Source organism: Desmodus rotundus, chromosome 3 (assembly GCF_022682495.2).
Source record: "Desmodus rotundus isolate HL8 chromosome 3, HLdesRot8A.1, whole genome shotgun sequence".
In the NCBI taxonomy this organism is placed as follows: domain Eukaryota; kingdom Metazoa; phylum Chordata; class Mammalia; order Chiroptera; family Phyllostomidae; genus Desmodus; species Desmodus rotundus.
This window is the reverse complement of record NC_071389.1, coordinates 181,062,073-181,086,906: the sequence shown is the minus strand read 5'-3', so window position 1 is coordinate 181,086,906 and position 24,834 is coordinate 181,062,073. Positions and strand designations below refer to the sequence as shown.

Below are 24,834 nucleotides of genomic sequence, written 5' to 3'. Positions count from 1 at the left end.
AAATAATCATTGATTTTTTTCCCCAATTTGATCAAAAAAAATCAACTCACAAATCCAGGAATCTCCATGAATCCAAAGTAGCAAAAGTATAAAGAAAACTACTCAAAAGCATATACTCAAACTTCTGGAACCCAAAGATGGAGAAAAACTGTTAAAAGCAGCCAGTAAGAGGGGTTGTGGGGGATGCACACAGGAAAATAATAAAAATGGCAACTAACTTGTCTTCAGAAACAATACAAGCCAGAAGATGATGGAGCAATATAGTTAAAGTGGTAAAATAAAAAAAAAACTTTCAACCTACAATTCTATATTCAATAAATGAAAGCAAAATAAAGACATATCAGATAAATGAAATCTGAGAAATGTAATGCCTTTTGGATCACACTATTAAAAAATGCTAAAAGAAGTTCTTTTACAAGCTCAAAGGAAATGTACAACATGGAATTTCAGATATATAGGAAGGAAGAGCACTGGAAATTATAACTATGTAGGTAAATATAAATGACCACTTTTGGTTCTATAAAAAGCAATTTACTGTTGAAAGCAAAATAATAACAATGCCTTGTAAATTTATCTCTTAGGAGTAAACCATGCGACAGCCACAGCACAGAGGATCGGAAAAAGAATATATTGTACATGGAATGGTATATTATTAAATCAGCGTCGACTGTGATAGTGAAGGATGCATACTGTAGTCTCTAGAATAGCCACTGTAAAATCCACATCCAAATACTTTCTACTTTCACCTGTGATTTCTTCTTTGATGCGTGGATTATTTAAAAGTATGTTATTTCATTTCCAAATATGGGGGTATTTATAATGCCTTATTTTTACTAATTTCAATTTAATTTACTTTTGGTCATAGAATACACTCTATGTGATTTCAAAGTTCGACATTTGTTAACTTTTTTATGGCCCGCCCAGAACTTGGTCAAGACAGAGGAACATTCCCTGTGTGTTCGAGAAATGTGCGCTCTGCAGCTTTAGAGTGTAGGGGTCTGTCGTTTCGATTAGACTGGTAGTTGACAGTTTTCCAACTCTATATTCGTACTGATTTTTCCCCTACTTGTTCTATCAGTTACTGAGAGAAAAACATTAAAGTTACCAGCTAAAATTGTGGATAAGCCTATTTGCCCTCTAGTTCCGTCACGTTTTGCTTCGTGTATTACAAACTCCGTTATCCAACACATTCACATGCAGGATTCCTGTGCCTTCCTACTGCACCTACTCTTTGACATTGTAAAATTACCTTCTTTGTTTTGGGTAGCACTCCTCATCTTCAAGTCTATTTTGTCTGGCATTAATATGTCCTGCTTAGCTTTCTGAATCCTAGTATGTGCCTGGGATCTCTTTTTCCATCCTTTTATTTCCAACCTGTCTCTCTCTGTCTCCCGTTTTTTCAACCTGTCTATCTCTTTAAATTGAAAGTGCATCTCTTTGTAAACATCATACTAGTGGGTCTTGCTTTTTTATCCAAGTCTGACAATCTCCATTTTTAATTGGGATTTTGTTTTGCCCATTTACATTTAACGTAATTATCCATATGGTCAGGTTTAAATCTACCATTTTGCTATTCATCTGTTGTCTTCTCTGTTCCTTGTTCTATTGTTAATTCTTTTCTGTCTTCTTCTGGTTTAATCACGTTGTCGTTTTTTAGTATTTCATTTTATCTCCTCTACTAGCATTTAGCTGTTTTTCTTCATGTGACTATTTTAGTGGCTACCAGGTTTATACATTTATCAAAGTTCAACAAACTATGTACTTAATTTCTGTGCAGTTTATTGTAGGTAAACTATATACCTCATTAAAAATAAATTTTACAAAAATTTAAAACATAAGACCTTCTGTATGGCTTCCCATTGCATTCAGAATGACACCTGATCTCCTTAGCACGTCCTGCAATCAGTCTTCCCTAACTTGCTGACCTTGCTTTTCGCGATCCAACCCCGTGTGTCTTCTAAAACCACGAACACGGCCACCTTCTTCTCATGTGAGGGCCTTTGTGTATGCTGTTTCCTCCACCGGGAATGCTGTTCCCCTCCCTTTGTATAAAGAGCTCTTTCCCATTGCTTAGTAATTATTTTAAATATCATTTCTCGGAGAGGTCTTCCATGATACAACACACACACACACACATGCATGCATGCACTTTATAATATTTAACACAACTGAACTTATCATTTGTCTGTTTAGCTCCATGAGAGACAGGCAAATTTCAAACCGTGTCTATGCTGTTCTTCCTTGTCTGCCCAGCACCTGGCTCTCAGCAGCCACTCCCATTGCACACTCACTGAGGAGGTGAGGTCAGCTAGGAACCCTGGATGGAGGCTGAAAGTCAGAGTCCTTCATTTATATCCGCATTGGAAGAAGCAGCAGCTTCTGGACAATATGATTTCCCTGTCTTGCAATGATGCCCCCAAATTTGGGAGACAACATAGGATAACCAACTTTTTATTTTGCACAGCAAGAGTATTTTAAGCAACGTTAATAATATAAAAACCAAAAGCTACCATCCGCTGTCTTATCACTGCATTAAAACTGAAGTTCTTTTAACTTTCCCCACTGCTCAAAAAGTATAAAAAGAACATAATCTCAATTTTTTAAAGTATAAATTTAGTCAAGTGAGGAACCAACTACATGGTCATTCTGTTTCTCATTTTGCCACATTTAGTCAAGACCCCATAGATATTCTTCCACGGGGCCCTGGGGTTTCTCTGACATGAATCTCCAGCAGATCAGCTGGGAGCCCCCAGACAGCCGGCCTGCTCCACTCCACACCACTCCCTCTTCGTCGTGTGTGGCTGAATGCTCCCAGCCAGCAGGAATATTTCAGAGTGGGTAAGCCCGCTCAGAAATGAATTTAAACAACTTGCCACTCCTAAAATCAAGCTCCTGAACTGCACGTGTCCTCAGGGATTAGGCCTCAGAGAAAGTGGGGAGGACTGAGCTCAGCACAAACAGGGGCATCTGGGGCCAACCCACACATTCCTCCAGGAAGGTCTCTGTCGGAGCTTGATAGTCTTTTCAAGGGGTGGACTTTAAACTGAGGTTTCAGAAATGCACAATTCCTGGAAGGTAGGACAGAAGTAAATGGAAAAGGGCGAAAGAGATGGAACAAAGATTATGAGAGCATGCGAGTGGTTACCGTCAGAAGGAGGGCGTTAACTAGGGATGAAAGCAGGCAAAATCTCACAGGAGCTTGGATTGGGGCATCTTTCAATGAATGTTAGAAGAGAGGGGAAATACCCGCTGCTCAGTCAGGCCCAGGAGGAGAAGATTGGACAAAGTCTTTACCGAAGTGAGGGGGTGAGGACAAATGGAGGAGAGCGCTGCAAAGTGAAGGGACAGGGGCCGAGGGGGCAAAATCCACACACCAGAGCGGCAGAGGGCATGGTTAAGCCAAGGATAAGGAGAAAGAGAGGGTGCTGTGGGAGAAGAAAGAACAGGCGGAAGGGGAAGGAGGGATACAGGGTTCAGGAGAGGGACGGTGATTTTAGAGCTGTGGCGGGGAGTTGGGAAAGAGGGACAGAGGAGGAGAGGGAGTACAGCAGGACCCACTTAAAGGAGTAAACTGGTTTGTCTGCTGCCCTGGAAACTGAAAACACAGCTGCACCGGGTCACAGGGCCCATTTGAGCCCTGCGGGGATTCCCGGCCACTGCAGGCAGTGGTGTGTGTTCATAAGACGCCATATGCCCACAGGCAGTGAGTGATGTGTATTCCATACCCCACCCTGTACACACGGAGAAGGACAGTGTCCTGACTGGGCTTTCACCAGAACATTCCAGCCCGTGGCTCCAAATGTCGGACTCACCCCTCTCAGGAGCCCAGCCACTCCCTCTGCCTGCCCAGCCAAGTTCCAGCCAGCCTCGGAGGTCACTTGCTCAGGTCTGAGCAGCCCGTGAGTCCTGCCCCCCTGCCCTGTCATTTCCCTAAAACCCTGCCCTGCACGTGTCTCCTAGCCCCTTGTCACAGGCCGCATTGGCTGTCGAAGGCCCTCCCGTCTTCTCTCCCCCTGCTGTCCTTTTCTAACTCTTGCTTCTGCCAGTCTGTTCCCCCTTCCGCTTCCTGGAAGGTTCTATTCTACATTGCTCAAGGTCAGCTCATGGTCATGCCACTCCGGGATGCCTTCTTGGTGTTCCATGTCAGGGTGGCCTCTCTTCCTCATGCTTTCCTTGAGAGGTCCTCTGGAAGGCTTCATGGCTACCACCCACCAATACAAACCACCTCCAGCTGGTCTCCTTTTGGGCATAAGCCTCGTCTCCCCAGGAGGAAAGAAGGACTCACTTCCCTGCTGACACTGACACGTCAGCCTGATGTAGGCAGTTCTGGCAGAACCACCTGATCTTCATTCCCCACAGCTCCCCACACCCACAGGAGGCCTCCTGAGGCCTTTCACTGCAGAGGTGTGTAATCAGACCAGTTAAGGATGCTGAGCTAGAATGGGGGCAACTAAAGCCAGTTTCCATGCAGGTTAAGAGATACATAGAAGGAGCGCTAACCTAGGGGTTTCAAGAGGGAGGAGGTGAGTACACTGCCCCAGGGATATAGCATAATATTGGAGGAAAGGAGGAATAGCACACAAACCAAAGGGGTCGTGTGTTTTAAAAATATTTAGAACATCTATCTGGACTGGATTCTAAAGCTGGATTTCTATGAACGTAGAGGAGGTTACCGTTGACCAACAGAGGGCGCTGTTACAGAGTTCACAAGCTCGCCCTCCGGAAAGCGGGCTACAGCCTCTTCCCCGCAGGACAGCGTCGGTGGTGACCTCTTGCTTCACTGATGGCAGGCAGTTCAATGGACATCCAAGGTAAAAGGGCAGCCGCAAACTCCAGACAGCAGTACCTCATTCCGTATTCAAGCCCAGTTCTATTCTAGGGGGTTGTTACACACACATCCCTACACCCAAAACCCTAAAACGTCAACTGGGATTTTTTTTTTAATAGCAAAAAAGCATCCTTAGTTGGTTTCTCTCTAATTGAGGAAGAGAGTCTCTCTTTAAACCATTCTATCAGAAATAACTGTGTCTGCCCTGGCTGGTGTGGTTCAGTGGATTGAGTGCCGGCCTGCGAATCAAAGGGCTGCCGGTTCGATTCCCAGTCAGGGCACGTGCTTGGGTTGCAGGTCAGATCCCCAATGGGGGCACGTGAGAGGCAACCACACATTGATATTTCTCTCCCTCCCTTCCCCTCTGTGTAAAAATAAATAAATAAAATCTTTAAAAAAAGAAATAGCTCTGTCTACTCCACATCTACTCCACATATATCTTATTAAGCCCCTATTCTGAGCATAACACTACACCGAGTGCCATGAAGAACACAGATGCAGAACACTCTCTTGTTCTCAAGTGTATAAAGCACCTGTACGAGTGTCCCTTGTCCCTGTCCCTGAGCCCTCCAGACAACCCCTACCCCTCCGTACCCCTCAGGATGGCCTCCTCTTAGGGAAGGCATCCTCCTGAGCATGGGGACCCACCCCGTGACGTGGGACTAAGAGCCATAATAAAAACAATAAAATGCTGGTTGTCATCTCCCAAACTAGAAATGATGATTTTCCCTCAGAATCCACCATCAGGAAGGATTCATAGCAAGCACAGTCATTGTGACCTAGCGCCAACATTTAAACCACCTAAATGTCCAATAATAAAAGCACACATTGCGGCACATCCATTCCAAAGAATATTGTGTAGAACCTTGCACATGGTAGGTGTCTGATAAATATTTGTTGACCAATCATTAATGTTTTCAAAAATGGTAGTGATTTTTTAAATGTTTTGTTGTGTAAAAAAAATACAGAACTATAAATATAGCATCACAAGCCTTGTAAATATTGTGCTTATTTAAAAACACAGGAAAAAAATGTTCAAACTGTACAGAAGTCATTTCTGAGAGGTGAAATTTGGGTGGATGACTTGGTCTCTTCATTATGGTTATCTAATTCTGTCCACAATGAGGAAATAATGAAAGCTTTATCTAGAAACCCCGGTGAAGTCCCATGGCTTGGGTCCCACCACTGCTCAGCCCATCCCCGAGGTCCTCGACGGCCCTCTCTTACCGGGGAGCAGGCCTCGCAGACGGTCTTGCTGCACTCCAGCTTGAATTCAGAGATGGCGCCCACCTGGACGGTGCAGTGGCAAGTCGTGCACACATCAGTCATCACACTCTTCCCAGGCTGGAACCAGAGGCACCAGGGTCAGGCCTCCCAGCAGCTTGGCCCCCTGACTTTCCCACTCACCGCAGCCCCGGAAGCTGTCTGCCTTATCAATGGGGGGCAGCCTCCCACCACCTCCCCGGACCATCATCCTGACCCTCTTGCTGTCTCCAGCAGCCACTCCCTTCCCTGCCTTCCCACCACAAGTGTGGCCATGGTAAGAGTGGGGGCTTTCATGCCAGAGAGGGAGCCAGGGCAGTAGAAAGGGGGGTCGATTGGAATGTTCACAATGACATCAGAGCACCTCTCTGTAGCAGAAGAAAGGTGAATGCCGGCAGGGGGCCCAGGCCCTGGAGTTAGGAAGACCTCCCAGGCTGGGTTCAAGGACAGGGGAAGCCCTGGAGGCAATGAAAGTGTATTGGGGGTAGGTCTCCTGGGTTTCTTTCATTTTTGCATGAGAATGACTGAGTGGCCCACCCTTTCCACAGCACCCCTGCCCCTGCCCCATCAACTCGCCCTGGAGAAGAAGGCAGCAGCTCACCCCAATGATGGTGCCATTGAGCATGCAGGCCTCCACAGGCTCTGGGGGAGAGAGAAGTGCAGGGCATGAGTGTGCAGAACACACCGTGGCAGCCCCCACCCCACACGCACACCCTTCAGGGCCTTCTCCTCCTTTTCCTGCCCATTTCTCTGAGTTGCTAAAAGGGCAGAGAATTCAGGAGCCCTAAGTGGAAAAACAGGCCTGAAGGTGGGCCCCTGCACAGTATGCCTTACCACAGCGACAGCTGGGACAGCACTCTGAGGTCTTACAGCTCAGCTGGAAGCCCGTAGGGCAGGTGAGGACATCCAGCTGGGGGCAGGAGACATTCCTCTGTTGCACGAAGACCTCATCCTTCACTCGGACACACTCATTGACGAGGCAGGGGTTCTCCGGGGAGGCCCACTGAGAGCCAACCTGTAGTTAGAACACAGGAGTCGGGAAAGGCTGGGGCCAAGGTGCCAGTGGGCTGTTCCCTTAGGGAACTGGTTGGGGCCCTAGAAACATGCCCCAGCCTAACATTTAAGTCCCATCCACAGGGAAAGGCCGACAGAGGGAATGAATGGGACTCATTTCAGGTCCTTCTATGAGTCTGGGTCAAAGTCGCCCTAACCAAGATCCTAGCTCGAAGACATGTGTTCTCCCACAGACAGTCCTCACCACCTGAGGAAGCACCTTAGGGAAGGTCAGGATGCTCCCTGCTCCACTCAACACTGGCTGTGAGCTGAGCTCGGAGACTCTAGGGCTGGGAAGCAACGGCACAGTTGGCATGCAGGAGATGAGGAATGAACTCATCTTCTCGTCTCAATGACTCATGGCCAGCTTAGAGATACTTCCACCATGCAGGGAGACAGCAAGAGGCTGGGGTACTCGTATCTGACCCCTGCAGCCCTGCCATTGGTCCCTGAGCTTCTAGGGCTGTGCATGAGTGACCTGACCCCAGGGGTTGGATCCAGGGGCAAAGAGGATTGAACACGTCCAGAGCATAGCCCAGAAAAGTCACGGTGAAGGTTCTGCCTGGAGAGTGTCACACAAGTGCTCTCTGTGTACGCCACCTTCCAGAGGCATCGAGGTGCACTCCCCCACTGCCTGCTTCTCTCAGCTCCCACTCCCCTTTTTCTCTGTCCGGATGAGAAAGCAGAAGACGCCAGACCCTTGCAGCCACTCTCTTCACTCTGACTTCTGACTCGCCCTGACCAGACTTCTCCCCTAGCTCCAGCCCCAAGCTCCAGACCTCTCCCCTCTGATTATTTACCTACTGACCCTTGGCCTTGGGTTACATGAAGAGGATCCATCCCCACCCACCCTGCTGCTATGTTCCCAGCAGCTGCAGCTGCAACAGCAGCAGAGCCATTGCTGACACCCAAGTCTTGCAGATGAGATGCAGCATTGAACTGGAGAAGAGAAGCTCAGGTCCCCTTTGTTTATAGTCACTGATGTGAGTCTGAAGGGAGACCTGGGACTGGGCAGCAGGGAGGGAGGGAGGCCGGCATACCAAGCCCCGAAGAGACCAACTGTCAGCCCCCCACCAGGTGGAGCAGCCTCTAACCTGAGCTGGACCCTGGCCTGGGAAGGAGGGACAAACTCTGCCTGATTCCAGGAGGGATAAGCAGCAGAATAAATAAAAGGGTGGGGAGGAGGGACACAGGGCAAGGAAACCCACAAGTAACTCAGATCAGAAGAAGGAGGCAGAAACCCATGAGGAAAAACTCAATGTGTCACTCTGTTGTCACTGAGGAAGAGCAGAGCAATGGGCCTGGGTAGGAGATGGGGGGGTTCAGGGCAAGACAGTTAAGCCTTTGACTTCCTTTTTAAATGAAGTGCCTTTGGGACTTACTAAAGGGACACAGAGGGGAAGGCGCACAGGTGGACCTCACCCTCTTCCAGGACCTGCCTCCTGAGGTTCCAGGGCCTAAACTCCCCACTTGATCCTCAGGAGTCAGAGCGACAGACTTGTTACCGTCCTGGCATCTGCACTAAAATCTCCCAGGAGGGAATCCTCTGTGTTTCACAAAATGGCTTGATAAGCATCCAGAGTGGGAGTTGGCAGCTGCTTTGGCTGGATGGGGTCCTGGCGAAGACAGGTGTGGGAGGGGCGTGCTGCCAACATGGCAAGATGCTACAGCCTGAGCTGCAGATACAGCTCGGGGACGTTGGGAACAGAAACAGCATGTGCTTCTCTGGGATATAAGTTTCTCCAGTGGAACTCAGTGAAGAGGTCAGAGGACGCTGCCAGGGTCAATGCGGTACAGAATTGTACGTATGGCCTATGGAGTTGAGGGGACGCGGGGACGTAGCCCACAGCACATGCAGGGGGGTGAGGCCATCCCTACGCTGCCACTCAGGGGAAGCAGGACCTGAGACTCACAGGTGAACGCAAGAACATAAAACCCCAAGGAGTTCACAGAGCTCTTAGGGAGCAAATTGGGCTTCTCCCAAAATCAATGAAACGGGAAGTCTGAGGCCATCTTAACTAGCTCCCAAGGGGAGAGGCAAGCCCAGCTGACGTCTGGATAACACCAACTGCTGAATTAAACCCCTGCGGGAAAGCTAAGGGGGAATGAGCTCTGATTTTACAGGTGAACCAAGGCCAGCACTAAACCCCAGAATGGATAACCCATTCTGAGGCCCAACCTACGTTCTTCCAGTACGACTGGGAGTCCCCCCGTGGTGAGCCAATCACCACCTCACAGGCAGATGGCAGGCACCTTCCACAGCACTCGCCTTCATGGAGGATGTAAGTGAAGCCCTGAGAAAACACAAATAACAGAATGAGGTCAGGCTGGCAGCACAGACACGGGTGCGCTTATCTGCTTCACAGGTGCATTGAGCCCTGGGGCTTTGCAGAGAGACCACTGGACTGGACATTTGCATCTCTGTCATCCACCAGCCTCAGAATCATGCTAAGAAGTGTCTAGGAAGCATCAACCATTGAGTCACTAAGTTAGTGACTCAGTTTCACCAGCTAACGAGACATAACCCTGCCCTCTGAAAGCTTCCAAAATCCAGTTCCTGAAAGTATTGAACACAGCCCAGAGTTCACTCAGCAACAGCTACTTGACCTGATCTTTACTGCAGCCAAATCTGGGGCACCTCATCAACTGGGGAAGACTACTCAAATGCCTGGGGTCTAGTCTCTGCTCCGACAGGGCTAACTACCTGTACAAGATGGACACCTTGATCCCCAGACCTCTGACCAACGTGCAGAGTTGGGTTTCCCCAGGGAGTGACTTGTAGCTTATAGGCCACAGTGAGATGAGAGAGCAACAGAGACCAAGCTTCCCCAAAATGCCTGCCAGGGAGACCAGCATCCTGGAGGTCTGCCAGCCTATCTCGCCTCTTGGAGGTCCTCCAATCTGGTCAAAGCTTTAGGAATTTGGATTGACCTCTCCAATGAAAACTCTGAAGCAATATACAAAGAACAGGCAAAACACTGACATGTGTGGTTGTCCCAGGAGCCCAGGGGAGAGACTGGACTTTATCTTGAAGTTCTGTCCCTAAAAGAGAAGGCATGCCCACAGCTGCTCAGGATAGGTACGGAGCCCAAGCCTGCTCCACACACTCACACGCAGGGCCAAGGCGGAAGATGTACACAACACCTGATGTCAATCTAGCAGGTGCCTCTCTCCAGGGGAACACCAGCCCTCCAGAGACTTGGCTCAACGTCATACCATCTCCATGGGGCCTACTTATACCCCGGCCCATGTCACCAAGGTGCCCAGTGAGTTGTCCCCAGTCTTTCATCATCTGAGATTCTAGTTATTTATTGTGCATCTGTGATGTACTAGGTACTTTGGAGAAGCCAACAAGTCAGGATATGATCTAGACACCTTCCACTCTAAGGCAAAATATACAAGCTGCCATGAAAGACTCAGGGAGCCCAAAAGATGGTCATTGGTAACTGCAGGGACCCAGCACCACTCTTGTGTGTGTCTCTAAGAGAGCTGAGTGAACTGGGTCAGTGTTTTCTGCAGCCTTTCAATCTGCGAAAGCCCACAGTCAATACTGTGGATGACCACCGGGATAGATGCCTTGTTCCCAAAACCCCACCAGCTTCTCATGCTCAGGTACTCCGAGCCATGCCGGCACATTTCCTGGCTGCTGTCTTTCTAAGATCCACCCCACCTCCAGCACCCCTCTTTTCCTGCTGCACAAGCAGGGTTCATCTGACATTTTCATCTATCTTTTCTCATGTCCCTACAAGTCCTCAACCTTGTATCTCTTCAACATAAACATCTCAGACCCTTCTCCTTACTCTCTTCTCCATCCTGCTTTTACTGGTTGCCCAATTAAGGGTGGAAATAGTAGGTCTAATATCCTCCCAATCTGAAGACAGATGCCAATGAAAAATAAATTCCTAAAATATTGAGCAGCACAATCCTTTCAACATAGTTGCCGTTGTTGAAATGGTGGTGAGAGGTCCCTTGTCTCTTCGCTGGACTTGTCAGACTGGCCCTTAAAATGCCGGTGCTGCCAGTGTATCTGGCCCCACGGAAGGCGCCCTGGGCTAGGAGTCAAGACAACCCCATGTCTCAAACGAGCTGTAGAGACATTACTCCCTGCACTAGTGCTCTGCTTTTTATCTGATAAGTGGGAAGAACAGTCTTGACTCTTCTTCCTTCTGGAGGAGTACCATGAGGATGAATAAAATATAATGTATTACTTTTAAGTTCCTTAAACAGTCCCGAACACCACGATTTAGTCTGATTCTTGGGTCTAAAAGGTGGTCATATGCCTTCAAAGAAAAACTCCTCTAAAGTTTGTACAAAAGAGAGGGTACTCCTCTTGCTCTCCACATGGAAGTAAGGCCATGGCAGGTAGGCACACCTGTAACATTCCCTGGAAAGCGAGCAATTCCCTTTGCTTGCTTTACATAGTTTTTCTGACATGAATAGTGGAGAACTATGGAGGGGGTCGGGGAAAGTATATTTGTGCAGACTATGCCTTTAGAAAAAAAGAATCAGAGGGTGATGGTGGGAAAGTTTTTGTCTGTCTGTTTGTTTTATTTTTGTCCTAGACAACAAAACATGGGCAAGCCCAAATGTCTCTGGAATCAGACCAGAGCTGATGCTATCCTCTTTAAAGAATGCAGTCTGAAACCATCGCTATTTAACGAAGCTCCCACCTCAACTCAAGACATCTTACAGACCAAAGCCCCGCCTCCCACATCCCTTCAGCTCTAACTAAACCATAAAGCCTCCTTCTCCTCCCCAGAAGTGGTGAACATCAGTCTTTAAGACAGGTCACTCAATTCCCTAGAGCAAATATACGGTCAAGAGCTCTAGAAAGGTTGCCTCCTCCACTCATTCACCTGACCTCTGTACCTATTTTCTTTTTGAAAGTGCCTCCAGCACCACAGCCTCTAGACAGCCACGTCTCTACCGTATGACCTGCACCTTCCCCAAGCTGGCTGGACTACACTGGGGATAGGACAGAGGATCCAGTCCATGGGATGAGCTCAGCCCGTCAGTTTTCTCCTTGAGAAGTTACCCTGTTGAACACAGAGTTGAACAAGTCACATTGGACAGGGATGACCCTGAATCTGAAAAGTCATGTTGAGTTGAAGCCAGATTCAATAAAGCCACGTGCAAGTAAAATTTATGAGAAAGCAGAACTTCCTCCCAGAGGAAGCTGACCTGCAATGAGGAGCTGGAACAGATGGGCAGAGAGAAGCAGAGATGGGGGCTCATGGGACAAATGGGGAGAAATGTTGTATGGCCACTTATATATCCTGTACTTTATTCCTGAGAGTTTCATGTCAGCTAGCTTGGGTAGATTCTGTTCTTTGCAATCAAAACTCCCTAGTGAAATACAAAATATATTGGGTGCCAATTTTATAAAAATGACCTTTAAACTATCAAGTAAATGACCTTTGAATATCAAGTAAATGACCTTTACTTGATAGCCAGTTATTCCCATTACCTCCCATGACCTGTGGGAGGAGATGGTGACAAACAGGTTTCCAAAACTGAGCCTTCCCAGAAGACACACCTGGATACCATAGCATCATCCTCTTTCAGAGTTACCTAGCAACTCTGCTCCTCCTCAGTACCATCATTGCAGGAAGAGCAGTAAATGAGCTGAATGGACTCCCTATTTCTGGATTTACTCGTAGGCCCTCCCTTCCATCATCAAACCATACATTTCTAAAACTGCGTCAAGAGCATTATCTTCTGCACTGTTAACATTTACAGAAGCAACCACAAGATGTGTTACTCTTCTTGTACCATCATTATCTACTGATAATACTCTAGCAATAATGGTAATGGCATTAAACCAGCAAGCAGAATTTGACACCCAATTCTCCATGCACAGGACTGCTTCCTTTTTCTAGGGGCTTATTAGTCTTAAAGGTGCAAGAATAGAGTCCCCAGAACACAGAGGAACCTCGGGGGTAGGCCACAATGAGAAGAATTTAAAGCTGAATTGGGGAACAGTAGATAAGTACATATTTTCTGTACTTCAAATTATAAACACTGTCTGAAAAACCACCAATCTATGTGGAAACACTACAGGACTTTACAACTGAGACAATCTCAGAAAACTCAGAACAGATGTCTGTTCCAGGAGCAGCCTAAGGTGATGTCTGAAGAGTGAAGAGATGGGGAAAAAATCAAGTCCTGTTTTCCAAGCATTTAGTTCACATCTCTGCTCAAACCAATGCCATAGTCCTCTGTGCTCAAGACCATACAACAGACACGTCCATTTGCCAAGGACTGGATCACAGGAGGATGACGCTGCAATCCTGCCTTCCTGCTCCTTTCTCTTTCCCAGCCCCATCTCTCTCCTTCCCCCTCATCCTGGTCTTGAACCAGAGTTTATTAAAGGGGTTTTGTTGTTGTGGTTGTTGTTACTGTTGTTGTTGTTTTCCCTCTTCCTGGGATCTCCTCTGCTTTTTCCATAAGCTGACTACTCCACATAGCGCCCAGCCTTTCTGTCTTCCTTACCAACTGGCAGCTTTCTTCACAGGGCTTCTGGGAGCACTGGGCCACACGCAGGCCCATCACAGCATCCTCCAGGTCAGTGCAGGTGCACACGTCACAGCCCTCTTCCCAGAACTGGCCAATAGGGTAGATAGTGCCTTGGTGGACACACACCTGTAGACACAAGGCTTCCATGAGTGAAGAACTCATTCTTCATCTAAATAAGAGGTCATTTAAATAAGAGGCTAGAAAGAATCTGCTATGTGTTGGAAGTTGCTCTAGGTTGCTCTGAGAAGACAGCAATAAATAAAACCAACATGGTCTCTGCCCACATGTAGGGATGCTTATAAAGTAGATTTTAATAGGCATGAAATCTAGACCTGCTCCTGCTTCTCTAGAACCTGGGGACTCAGAAGCCTTGAGCTGTAAGAGAAACCCGAAGTGCAGAGCATTCAGGTAAATGAGTGTCTGCTCTAGCCCTAACAGGCTGCAGGGAAAGGTAACTGCGGCTTCTCTTCGGTGTTCATTGCAGGCCTCACCCTGCATAATCCAGCAGCTGCCACTCTGCTCAGGTCTTCCTGCTGCAACTCTGGTGCATTTCAAGTTCTGCCAATTAAACCTTTCATGATAGCCCTTCTTAGTGGATTCCTCTTCTATAACTGCTATGTGCATTTAATATCCATACCATCTGTTGATACTTTATCACATTCAGTTTATTAGACAATAAGACTATCATCTTATATATATTAGCAAGACTGTAAGATGACTGCATCTTACATTTCTCCCTACCACCTCACACAATACCAGTTCTGGTAGAACATAGTAGTTACTTGGTAAATATTGGAAGGAAGGAAGGAAGGAAGAAAAGGAGGGAGGGAGGGAGGGAGAAAGGGCAAATGGATGGATGGATGGCTAGGGGGATGAATTGATAGCAATTAACAAATGAGTAAACTATTAACTAGTCTCTAAATAATCCATGCAATAATATTACCACCTTAGCTAACCTACAAATAATCTCTTTAAAGGTCAGGCCACGTCTTACACTTTCTTTGTAACCTCAGCACCTAGCCATGCTGAGTACATAGTAGGTTCTCTATAAGTACCTCCTGAGCTAACTAAATTTCCATTAGGCTGACAGAGAATGTGGACTGCTCACCCACCAAGCCATATGGCACTCGGTTTGAGCAGCAAGGCAAATCTCCCATGAGGAGCAGATGTTGGGCCATCATCCCAACCACAGCTGAGCAGCCCCTACCTTGTCAGGAAGGCAAGTGGTCGTGGTGCAGCCACAGTCATTGGTGATGGCTGAGGACAGGTACCCCAGAGGACAGCTGACAGTAGAGTTGACACAGTTGCAAGCACATTCATACTCATCACAGCACTGGGTCTTCCGAAGGGTCGGTATCCGGTGTGGGGGGCAGGAGGGTGGGTTCTCCCGCTTGCACTCCTCCTTCTTGCAGGCTGAGGGGCAGTACAAGGTGACACCCTAGTCCTACCACACTGAGCATTGAAATCAGCCAAGGCTTGTAAGTGTTCAGCTATTAAATTGGGACCCAGGGAAGTCTAGACCCAGAATATTAAATCCAAAATGCACATGAGCGCAGTTTAGGGGCTGCGGCGTAGTCAATCAACCCCAGAAGAAGTTTGTCTTCAGAAAAATAAGAACATTGATCAAAAGGAGATATGTAAAGCTAGGAATTTTAAGAGAGAAGAAATATAGGCTGTTTGGTCCCCACTCTACCACCTTCCTATGTACATCTGGAAGGGGTGGGGCCCTTCCAGCTATTGATTCTCAAGAGACAGCAGATGTAGACTCTCTAAGACCCAGACAGGCCTAGCACATCATGAGCTGGTAAGCATTTTTATACGCTGGTAGCTTATGGGATCCTATCTGCACCTCAGTACCTAAAGTACCCTACAGTTGTAGGCCCTCCAACAAGGCTGAATGAAACAATGATGGCAGCTGGTCAAATCCACAATGGCATTGTATAAATACCAAATCCCACCCTGTGTCCTTTGCTTATTCACAACCTCCTTCAAATACAATGTGTTCTCCTCTCACACTCGAGGTCTTAGATCTAGGAACTCAAAGAGAGATTCTAAGTCAACAGGACAAGAACTCCACTTGACTTAAAGTGGGTGTTCTCAGTAGCTAAACACAGAATTCAGTTTCTTCACATGTCTTACTGTAGTCCAACCCTGTGCTTAAAGTGTAGTATTTAGTGATTAAAAATATTAACATACAAAGTGAGGAACCTACACATTTGGGAATAAGATCCAATGACGAGGACAAACCAAGGAAACATTCCCTCCCCTCGACGGTGTATGGGAGGAAGGGAGTAAATAAAAATTAGATCTGCAGACTTCTTCGTCTCAGACCCAACTACTTCCTAATACAGCCCAAGAGGATCGTGCCGTAGCTGTGCCTACACCCTGCACACCTTCAGCAACGTGCAGCTGGGAGGATCCTTAGAGGGTTCAATCCGGGTGTGACCTTAACTCCTCTGTTCCAGACCTACTCCAACCCCAGACATAGCTAAGGAGGATACAGGACACCTTCCCCAGACCAGGAAAGAGTGGCCACACCACCCCCTCCTCATCCACGGAGGCCTTACCGCAGGTGAAGTTGGGTCTGCACTCGCCGGGATTGGTCAGTGTCGGCTGGAGGCCACCTTCACAGTGAGGTACCGGAGGCAGGTTACAGCTCACCAGGTCACACACTAAGGGACAGGAAAAGAGACATCCACTCAGAGTTCAGCAAGCTTGCTGGTGTATTACCTGTGAGTAGCACCCTCCTTTCTTATTCATGCAGACTGCGGCTGTTTTAGGTAGATGGGGATGATGAGATAGAGGTAGAGGTACAGATGGAGGCAGAGGTAGGGGTGGGGGGGAGATAGCTAGATGATAGAAAGATAGATGATTGATCAATAGATAGATAAATAGATAGATAGATAGACAGACTGGTTGATTGATCCAGGTCATACATGAGCTCATATTGATTAATATTGTCATCTACTAGGACTTCAAGGTCACAGCCACGTCACTTGAACCCTCTAGACCTCAGTTTCATTTTCTGCGAGGTAGGAAGTCAACCTCGTAGAGTCGGTCTAAGGATGTCGTGAAATAACAAAGGCAGCGTGCCTGGCACACTGTAGAAGTGGAATGATGTCTACAAAACGAGGGACTTGAACTACATGATCCCTCCAGCTCTATCTACTGTCAACTTTCTTTGACCTGTTTTACACCAGCTGTTCTCAAGTCAGATCTCCCTCCCCACAGGACGTCTATTTATCCCCAATCAATTTCATCAGCACACATAAATGTCTTAGATTATTTAATTTGTATGTCTTCATCCATACAATTAAAAACACATTGGACAGGATAGGGACAGGGCATCTGAGAGTCTTGTCATGTTAACCACAATTCCATCAGCTCTGGATTCATTTAATTGTTTCATTATTCAGCCCATTATTTACTATGCAGCTTGCAAGCCAATAATGAACCCCTTCGACAAATAACCTGCTGAAATCAACATACCCTGTGCGTGGCCTTCTCTACATCTAGATCCTTAGAATTGAAGAGGTAAATAGGTTACTTTGGCATAACTTTCTCTTGGGTAAATTTATGCCAAATTTGTGCAGTTGCCCCACCCCTACCCCCTGGAGCTTACCCCATTCTTTTTTTAATGCTTTCAAATTTGACATTTAATGATTCCCTGCAGAATTACTCTAGGAAGCAAATCCTATTTCCTAAAAGTTACTTTTTGCATTTTTGGGAAAATCCAGTCAGCCCTTACCCACCTCTTTTCATATACCCTGTGCCTAGGGCCGTATACCCGAGGCAGCACCTGCACCATTCCCCTGGGGCTGGGGGCTGGGCCCTGGAGAGTGCCCAGGGTGGGACACGTACCACATTCATACTCCGGGCAGCACTGGTCCGAGTTCTGGTGGAGACGGGCCACTTCACACGGGCCACATGTGGGAGCTGGAGAAGAACACCACCAAAGTCAAAGACTAAGCAAAGAAAAACTAAGCAAAGAAAGAAAGAGTGGTACAGCCTGGAGCAGCATTTAAAATGCTGCAGACTCTCGGCCACTGAAACCAGCACAGGCCCAACGCGGGAGGCCAAGAGGCAGGTATCAGGCATGGGACAGCCGATGAATGAGTCTCCCCTGTGTCCTGCTGACTGCTGCATGTGCCCTCCTGAGACGCTGAGTCTGAGGGCCAAGGCAGGACAGGAAGGCAGGGCTGACCTCTGACAATGGCTACTCCAGGGGCAGAACAACGGGAACCCCAGCTCAGCAAGGTAAAGAAGGGTGGGGTGGCCTGGGAAATGCAGGCAGGGCCGAGGAAATCCTCATTGGATCTGGTGGCTACCAGCCCTCCTTCCTCCAGGAGCCCCAGGGGAGGGTGAACTCACCTCTGGCTGTGGGGCAGGGATGTGAGGTGCAGTTGACCTTCCGCCCACTGAGGCAGGTGCAGATCTGGCAGGGCTGGTGATCTGGGACCCAGGTTTCTAGGAACTGAGGGGAAACGACGTTCAGAAGGGGCCCAGGACAGGAGGGCAGAAAGCCTGGAGCAAATGGAAGTCAGATTCCCCACCTCTGGTTCCACCTCCCCTGAGCCACGCCTCTGTCAGGGCTGCACAGGTGAGCAGACACAAGTTGAAAGGCAGAGTCAGGTTCTGAGAAGGGAAGTGCTAGAGGAGCATGGGGCATCGGAAAGGTGGCCCATCCCGCTTTGTAAACTGAGGGGAATGGCAAACTACAGGTTTTAGAAAACATGGAAGCTCTCATTGCCGCTTTCTCAGGTGGTGACGCTAAAACTAAGCAAAGCAAGAAAGTGAGAATTCCTATCATCACACCATCGGCCTTTTCTGGAACGGACTTAAGACAATGGGGCAGGAAGAGTTGAGGGGGTCCCGCACAACTGTCAGAACTGTCATGGTGTTGTGCTGGAGGTGATTGTAGAGATCGCTTTGCCGCTTTTCAGAAGGGAACTCACCCAGTCGGTAAAGCAAGCTTCCCAGAGTTGCGCGCAGCCCTACTGCATAAGGGCTTTGAAGTCAGGGAGACCTGACACCCACGTGGCTTCACTCCTCCGTGCCTCGGTCTCCTCACCCATGAAGTGAGGGCACCCAAGCAGGCCTCCCAGGACTCTTGTGAGGAGTGGGAGGCTGTCACTAGCACATATGGAGACTGCAGAGCCAGGACGAGGTCTCCCTCTAGGTTCAGCCACCAAGTTAAATCCCAAGTTAGAATTAAATGCAACTAAAATTGCCCCTGAATAAACACATTCTTATCCAGTATCTCAAAGGCCTCTGCCACGTTTCCAGGTCAAGAAAGTCTCGCTCATCCATCTGTCTCCAAGATCAGCAATCAGTCCTCAGAGAAGGAAGATCAGAGATCTCCAGTAAAGCGCCCTTCCCCCACACTGCCCGGGATCAAGCCCTCTGATCCTCCCCTGAGCCGCCTGCTCGCTCAATGCACAAGGAAGAGCACCTGCTGTGTGCCACTGCTTTCAGGGCTCCATCAAAATGACTCATTTAATCCTCACTGCAACCCTGTGGACGGGACATGTGCATTATCACCCCCACTTGTCAAAGGAGAAAGTTGAGGCCCTTGTAGTCCCAGGACTACAGCAGCAGAGCTGGGATTTGAACCCCGAATCCATCCTCTTAACACTGTGCTCTGCTGCTTCCCAGTAATAGTTAGCGTTAGACATGTTCAAGATATTTTTTCCTAGGGACTTTACATTTACTCACTTTATATTACTAATCATAAGCCAATCAGGCAAGTACATGTGCAAATGAGGATATTGAGGCACAGAGAAGGAATGTGATGATGAGCAGGTGGCACGCCCAGGACTTGAGCCACGTTCTCTACTCCTGCCACTCACGGGTCGTCACAGCACCTACCATTGGCAGGCCATACCGCTGGGGCTGTGGGAGTGACAGGCACTGCATACATGCTGTCACAGCGCTCCAGTGGCTGACAGTCAACTGGAGGAAGTAAGACTCATGCGGAAAAAGTTGCGTGAGATAAATAAAGTGTGATACATTCATACCATGGAATACTACCCGGCCATAAAAACTAACTGTCGAAACACACCACACTCGTGGGTGGATCTCAACAGTGTTACTTACTCTGAGCGAATGAAGCCAGGCCAAAAAGTAGTACATGCTACATGATTCCATTTATATAGAATTCCAGAAAATGGAAACAAGTCTCTAGTGACAGAAAGCAGACGGCTGCTTGCCTGGGGATGAGAGATGGGGCCAGGGGGTGTGTTCACAAGGAGCACAAGGAAGCCTCGGGGGAGATGAAAATGGTCATTGTCCTGGCTGTGACCACCGTTTACAGGAACGTGCCTGTCAAAACTCATCAAATGGTACATGTTACTCGGTGAGGTTTACTATATATAAATTCCACCTCAATAAAGCTATTTTTAAAAATGAAAAACAAAGGGGCCACAAGAGGGCAAAAGACTAGGTCACTACGGCTGGGGACTCAGAGAGGCCTCCCAAAGGTGGGCCTGTGAAGGGTGGACGAAGCCTGGCCATGGGGGTGGGGGGAGGAGGAGAGCAAGAATTCCAGGTGAGAATCGAACAGGGAATCTCCTTGTGGGCCAGTGCACAGTTGCAGAGGCCTTCCCTGCCCACTTGAGGATACTGAGCTTAACTTGGTAGGCAAGGGGGAGCCCCGAAGCTTTGCCAGCAGGACCCTGCCTCCAAGGGACAGGGTTCTATAAGGGCCAACAGGGGGAAGGCAGCAAGATGGACAAGGGAGGAGCTATGAATAGGAAACCAGAAAGGAGGCTGCAGGGGCCACCACTCCAGTGTTTCTGAAAAGGACTGGGAAGACCCAAGGAGGGGCTGGGGCTCCGGCCTCCGAGGTGGAGCAGAGAGTCTGGACAGAGGGGCAGGGGTGGGGAACATCTCACATTTCCTCAAGCCTCTCCGCCCTGATGGTGATGCCAAGATATGGCAAACGGTGGGGGAGGGGGGGTTCTGTATTCCGACTTTTAAATGGTGAACGGGACGAGATAAGAAAGGAGAGTGTCATGGTTTTTATATGTTTTAAGGGGGGGTTCTCTCTTTTAAAGGAGACTTTTTAAAGAGGCTCTTTTTTGTGGACTTCAGAGACCCAAATTTAAGAATAAATAATACAGCTTTACAACTATCCAGAGAGTGGGCAACACCACAATAGATGATCAAAAGCAGGTGCTAACCCTCTCCTCCACGGGGTTTTATTTTCCCAAGAAGCTTTAACGAGGCCTGCGGGAGATGGGAGACGGACTCCATGGCCCCTGAAAAAGCCCTTTCTGCTAACGCTAAGCTTCTAAAAAACTCCAGGGGCCTGCTCTGCAGGGGCATAACCCGCGGGGGGTTATGCAGCAAGTGGGCCAGCAGATGGCGCTCCTGCATCAGCACAGGCCAACTCCAGGCATCCGTGTCTCACCTACCAGGTTCCAGGGCCAGAAGTGACAATTACTGGGACAGGAGAACAGGTATGAGAGCTAGCTGGAGTTCAGGATTAAATCAAGATGACCAAACAATGGCCTACAGAGAAAACAGCAAGGGAACAGCAGGGGGATACAAGTAAGTCATCATGCACCACCGCTGAGAATTGGAGAGAAGACAAGAATGAAATGTGTAGGTAACGGAACACCAGGGAGCAGCAGGGAGAAAGGGAGGCTCCAGGAGCTGGGATTCTGGGAGATGCAGGCAGTTCTTGCTGTGTGCTGGGCGGAAGCAGCGCTTGCAGGCACGGCGCCCCCGCTACCCCCAGCACTGAGAGGGACAGCCAGTGTGTCTCTGGATCCCTTCTGAGACAGCTACAAAGGCTCACATGTTTAGAGTACACTTTGTAAACTAAACAAGAGCTATGGAAACTGGTAAATATTGTGCCCTTCTGAAGTTACCACAAGAGATTTATTCCCTGGTTTATTTCCCTGAAGAAAAAAAAAATCTAGACTTTTTCAGTTTAAAAAAATCACATAATAGAAATATTTTTCATATTAGTTTTTTTTATTCTTACTCTAGTTTTGAAAATAAAAGCTGCAATCGCAGGTGGCTGGATATTTGTTTTCATCCATTTAAGCTATATTTTCTGAAACAACTAAGACTGGCTGCGTTCCCTTCATAGTTTTTGATTAACTAATTTCATGCCACTTGATTTTAAAATATACTTATAAGATGGCTTCTATGTCAAAAATATTGCACTGTTTGGAAGCATTCTTCATACAATGTAAATGCCTATTCCAAAGTGTTGGACTGAAGGTGAGGGAGCAGTGAAAGGGGAAATAGGGTCAGAGGGGAGGAGTGGAGGGAAAAGGGGTAGAGACGCTAAGATAAAATTCACATGCTTCCTGCTTTCAGGACCCTGCAGACAGCAGACACGCACGGAGCCAGAAACACTTCGCAAACTTCAGCGGACTTCTCCTCCCAGAATGCCAAGGAAGAGGGTAGAAACCATACCTGCCCCCCTGTGAGGGTATCTTACACTGCCAGCAAAACCAGTCCGAAGTGACCACTGGGTAATAGCCCCACCTGTAGAGGGTACACATCACTGAGCCCAGCAGGAGTCCAGGAGCTGTGCAAATCGTGGAGAGCTGTGCAAGGTTTTGTCAACTCACTTGGGGAAATTGTGCTACAGGAAGTTACTTACACTGGCAAGTTGAAATATGGCAGTAGGGTATGACTGGGCTTCCCTCTTAGTTCATCAGTTTCCACAGTGGAAATACAGGGGATCTACTGGGATGGAGCCCAGCAACAAAACAGAGCAGATGGTGCCATCCAGGTAACAGCCTAATGGATGTCCAGCTCCCCTAGACTCCCAGGTAGAGCAGAGTTTAACTCGTAGTTCAAATGAGATCAATGGCAGGGCCCGGACACTGTGGGATGACCTGGTGTAGCGAATAGGAATGCCAGTTTTATCGCCTTGTGCCGTGTGAGCCTCGGTTTCCTCGTCCATTCAGTGGGACTTGTAATAACAACTCTGCAGAGCTTTGAAGAAAATCAAATACAATTGTGCATTTCCTGGCTTACAAAGCCAGGGACAGAACAGTGCAGTTACTGGAATTGTTGCTTTCATCATCCCCCAATCTGGTCAGCTAGCCTTACCACGAGTCCTCCTAGTTGTGGTGAAACATGGTGGTAAGTCACCAAACCCTATGGCTGAGGGATAAAGGCCCTCCTTGGTGATGATGGAGACATAGGTCTTGGGATCAGCACGTGATCATAAAACACATTCTTTGCTAGAAGCCAAATGTACTCCTCCCACCCCCATGCTCTGAAATACTCTCTGTAGAGGATGAAGAACGGGCCCACACACCGCCCCCGAGCCAGCAAATGTATGTGTCGTCAACTCGGAAGGGGTACGACTGCCGCCTTAGGATGGGAGAGGATCCTTTCAAAATGTACTCAATAACTCCTACCAGGGCTAAAAGAACTGATGACTTCTGCACAAATCAGCCCAAAAAAGACCCATAAAAGGGCAACTTTGTATTTTGGAACGAGCAAGCTCTTTGGAGTCAGACATAGCTTCAAATTCTGAGCCAAACTGCCAACTCTATCACTTTCAAACTGTGTCCATGGGCAAGGCCCCATGGTCTCTCAGCCTTAGTTTTCTCCTAGAGGTTTTGTGAGTGTTTATAAGACCATATCAGTATAACACATCCAGTGTGTTCTGTGCAATCCTAGTCCAAGGGCTGCCACCTGAATGTGTGCACGCACACACACACTCCCTCATCCACCACACGTACAGGCTCCACGGCCAGATCAGGTTGAGAAGCGAAAACCCTCTTAAATAGTACGCTTGCCATGTGCATTAGTACATTAGCTCTAAAGAGTCCTGCAGTAAAGAAACCTGTTTAACTGGTTTAGCTAGCGTTCTTTGCAAAACACACCTTTGAAAAATGTTAAAATAACGAATATATAGTGCTTAGCACAATGCAAAGTATATATGTTAATAATGGTAGACATCACCTTATAAAATATTCTTTCCCATCCCCTCCTGGGTTCCTGTGGCATCTATTTCCATGAATACAATGATAAAAGAAGTAGTAGTAGTAGTAGTAGTAGTAATTATCAACAAAGTGTTGTTAACACTTTGGTGTTTGATCACACAGCTAATACATGATAGACTCAAGATATGAACCAAGATTGGACTCAAAAGCCACTGTCATACTGCTTCCCTATCTCTCAGTGACCCCCCTTAGAGTCGACCCCTGCTGCAAAAGTTGGCAGGGATCAGTCACTGGTGAACACTTCCTCCTGCTGACCCCAAAAGAAGCAGCCCCGTGGGAGGTGAGAGCCCAGGGCTCCTACCTGGTGCCGGACTCCATCCTCACTGACGCACTGGGTGCAGGCCTCCTCGGGGACACAGCTGCCTTCCAGCATGACATGGTGTGAGGGGCAGAAGCAACCCTCTGAGGGGGCGTCCCCACAGGCACTTGAGTTGCCCTCGCAGTTCCGGGGGCAGCTGTGCTCACAGTGGCTGTACACCAGGGATGGAGGGCATGACATAGCTGCGGATGGAGAGGGAGGTCACTCTGGATGGCTCACAGCCACCAGAGGGAAACACTGGGTCCAACACGTTAAAATCACATTTTTCTGAACACTAGAAATACTAATAGGGATGATCATGTTTTCATTCTACACGTAAATAACTTACATGTCCACCATTTCCTTTGATCCTAACTTGGAATCCTGGGTAATAAGAAAGGTAGGATTTCGATCCTCATTACCCAGATAGACTCTGAGTCCCAGAGAAGTGGGGTGAGCCCACAGTTATTTGGCATTCGCAACTTCCAGGGGACTCAGGGACACTCACCACAGAAATCTCTTGTCCTCCAGTCAACACAGACCCCACTGGTCCGACAGAGGTGGGCGTAAGAGGCAATCACCTCGCACACCTGCTCTGGGTGGCAACTGTTCTGCTGGCAGATGGCATAAAAGGTGGCTGGAGCAAGGACCTTGTGGCACTCAGCAAACAGTGCTGAGAGGAGGACCTGGCAGTGGGAGGTGCTGGAGATGGGGCACTCCTCCTCGGGAACGGGTTGGCATGTCCTTCCTGGTTGCTGCACAGTCCACTCTTGGACGAGTGTCTTCCAGTCTGTGGTGACCGTGCCGTTCCTCAGCATGAAGTCATTGTCCCCATTCTCATCACAGATCCCTACAGAAGCAAGGAAAGAGACAAGGTTGGTGGCCGTTGGTGCCAA

General features: G+C 48.1%; 1 protein-coding gene across 2 annotated transcripts in view; it reads right to left on the bottom strand.

Moving 5' to 3' along the window:
- The window catches only part of VWF (von Willebrand factor), a 120,827-nt gene that overhangs the window by 6,304 nt on the left and 89,689 nt on the right, over positions 1–24,834 (bottom strand). For both annotated transcript variants that reach the window (XM_024579257.4, XM_045186894.2), the window contains 11 exons: positions 24,447–24,788; positions 23,942–24,141; positions 18,032–18,134; positions 17,522–17,596; positions 16,228–16,332; positions 14,868–15,073; positions 13,637–13,786; positions 9,328–9,438; positions 6,926–7,106; positions 6,693–6,733; positions 6,056–6,172 (listed from right to left, as the gene is read on the bottom strand). In XM_024579257.4, coding sequence (XP_024435025.2) covers positions 6,056–6,172; positions 6,693–6,733; positions 6,926–7,106; positions 9,328–9,438; positions 13,637–13,786; positions 14,868–15,073; positions 16,228–16,332; positions 17,522–17,596; positions 18,032–18,134; positions 23,942–24,141; positions 24,447–24,788 — 1,631 coding nt within the window. The remainder of the gene's footprint in view (positions 1–6,055; positions 6,173–6,692; positions 6,734–6,925; positions 7,107–9,327; positions 9,439–13,636; positions 13,787–14,867; positions 15,074–16,227; positions 16,333–17,521; positions 17,597–18,031; positions 18,135–23,941; positions 24,142–24,446; positions 24,789–24,834) is intronic.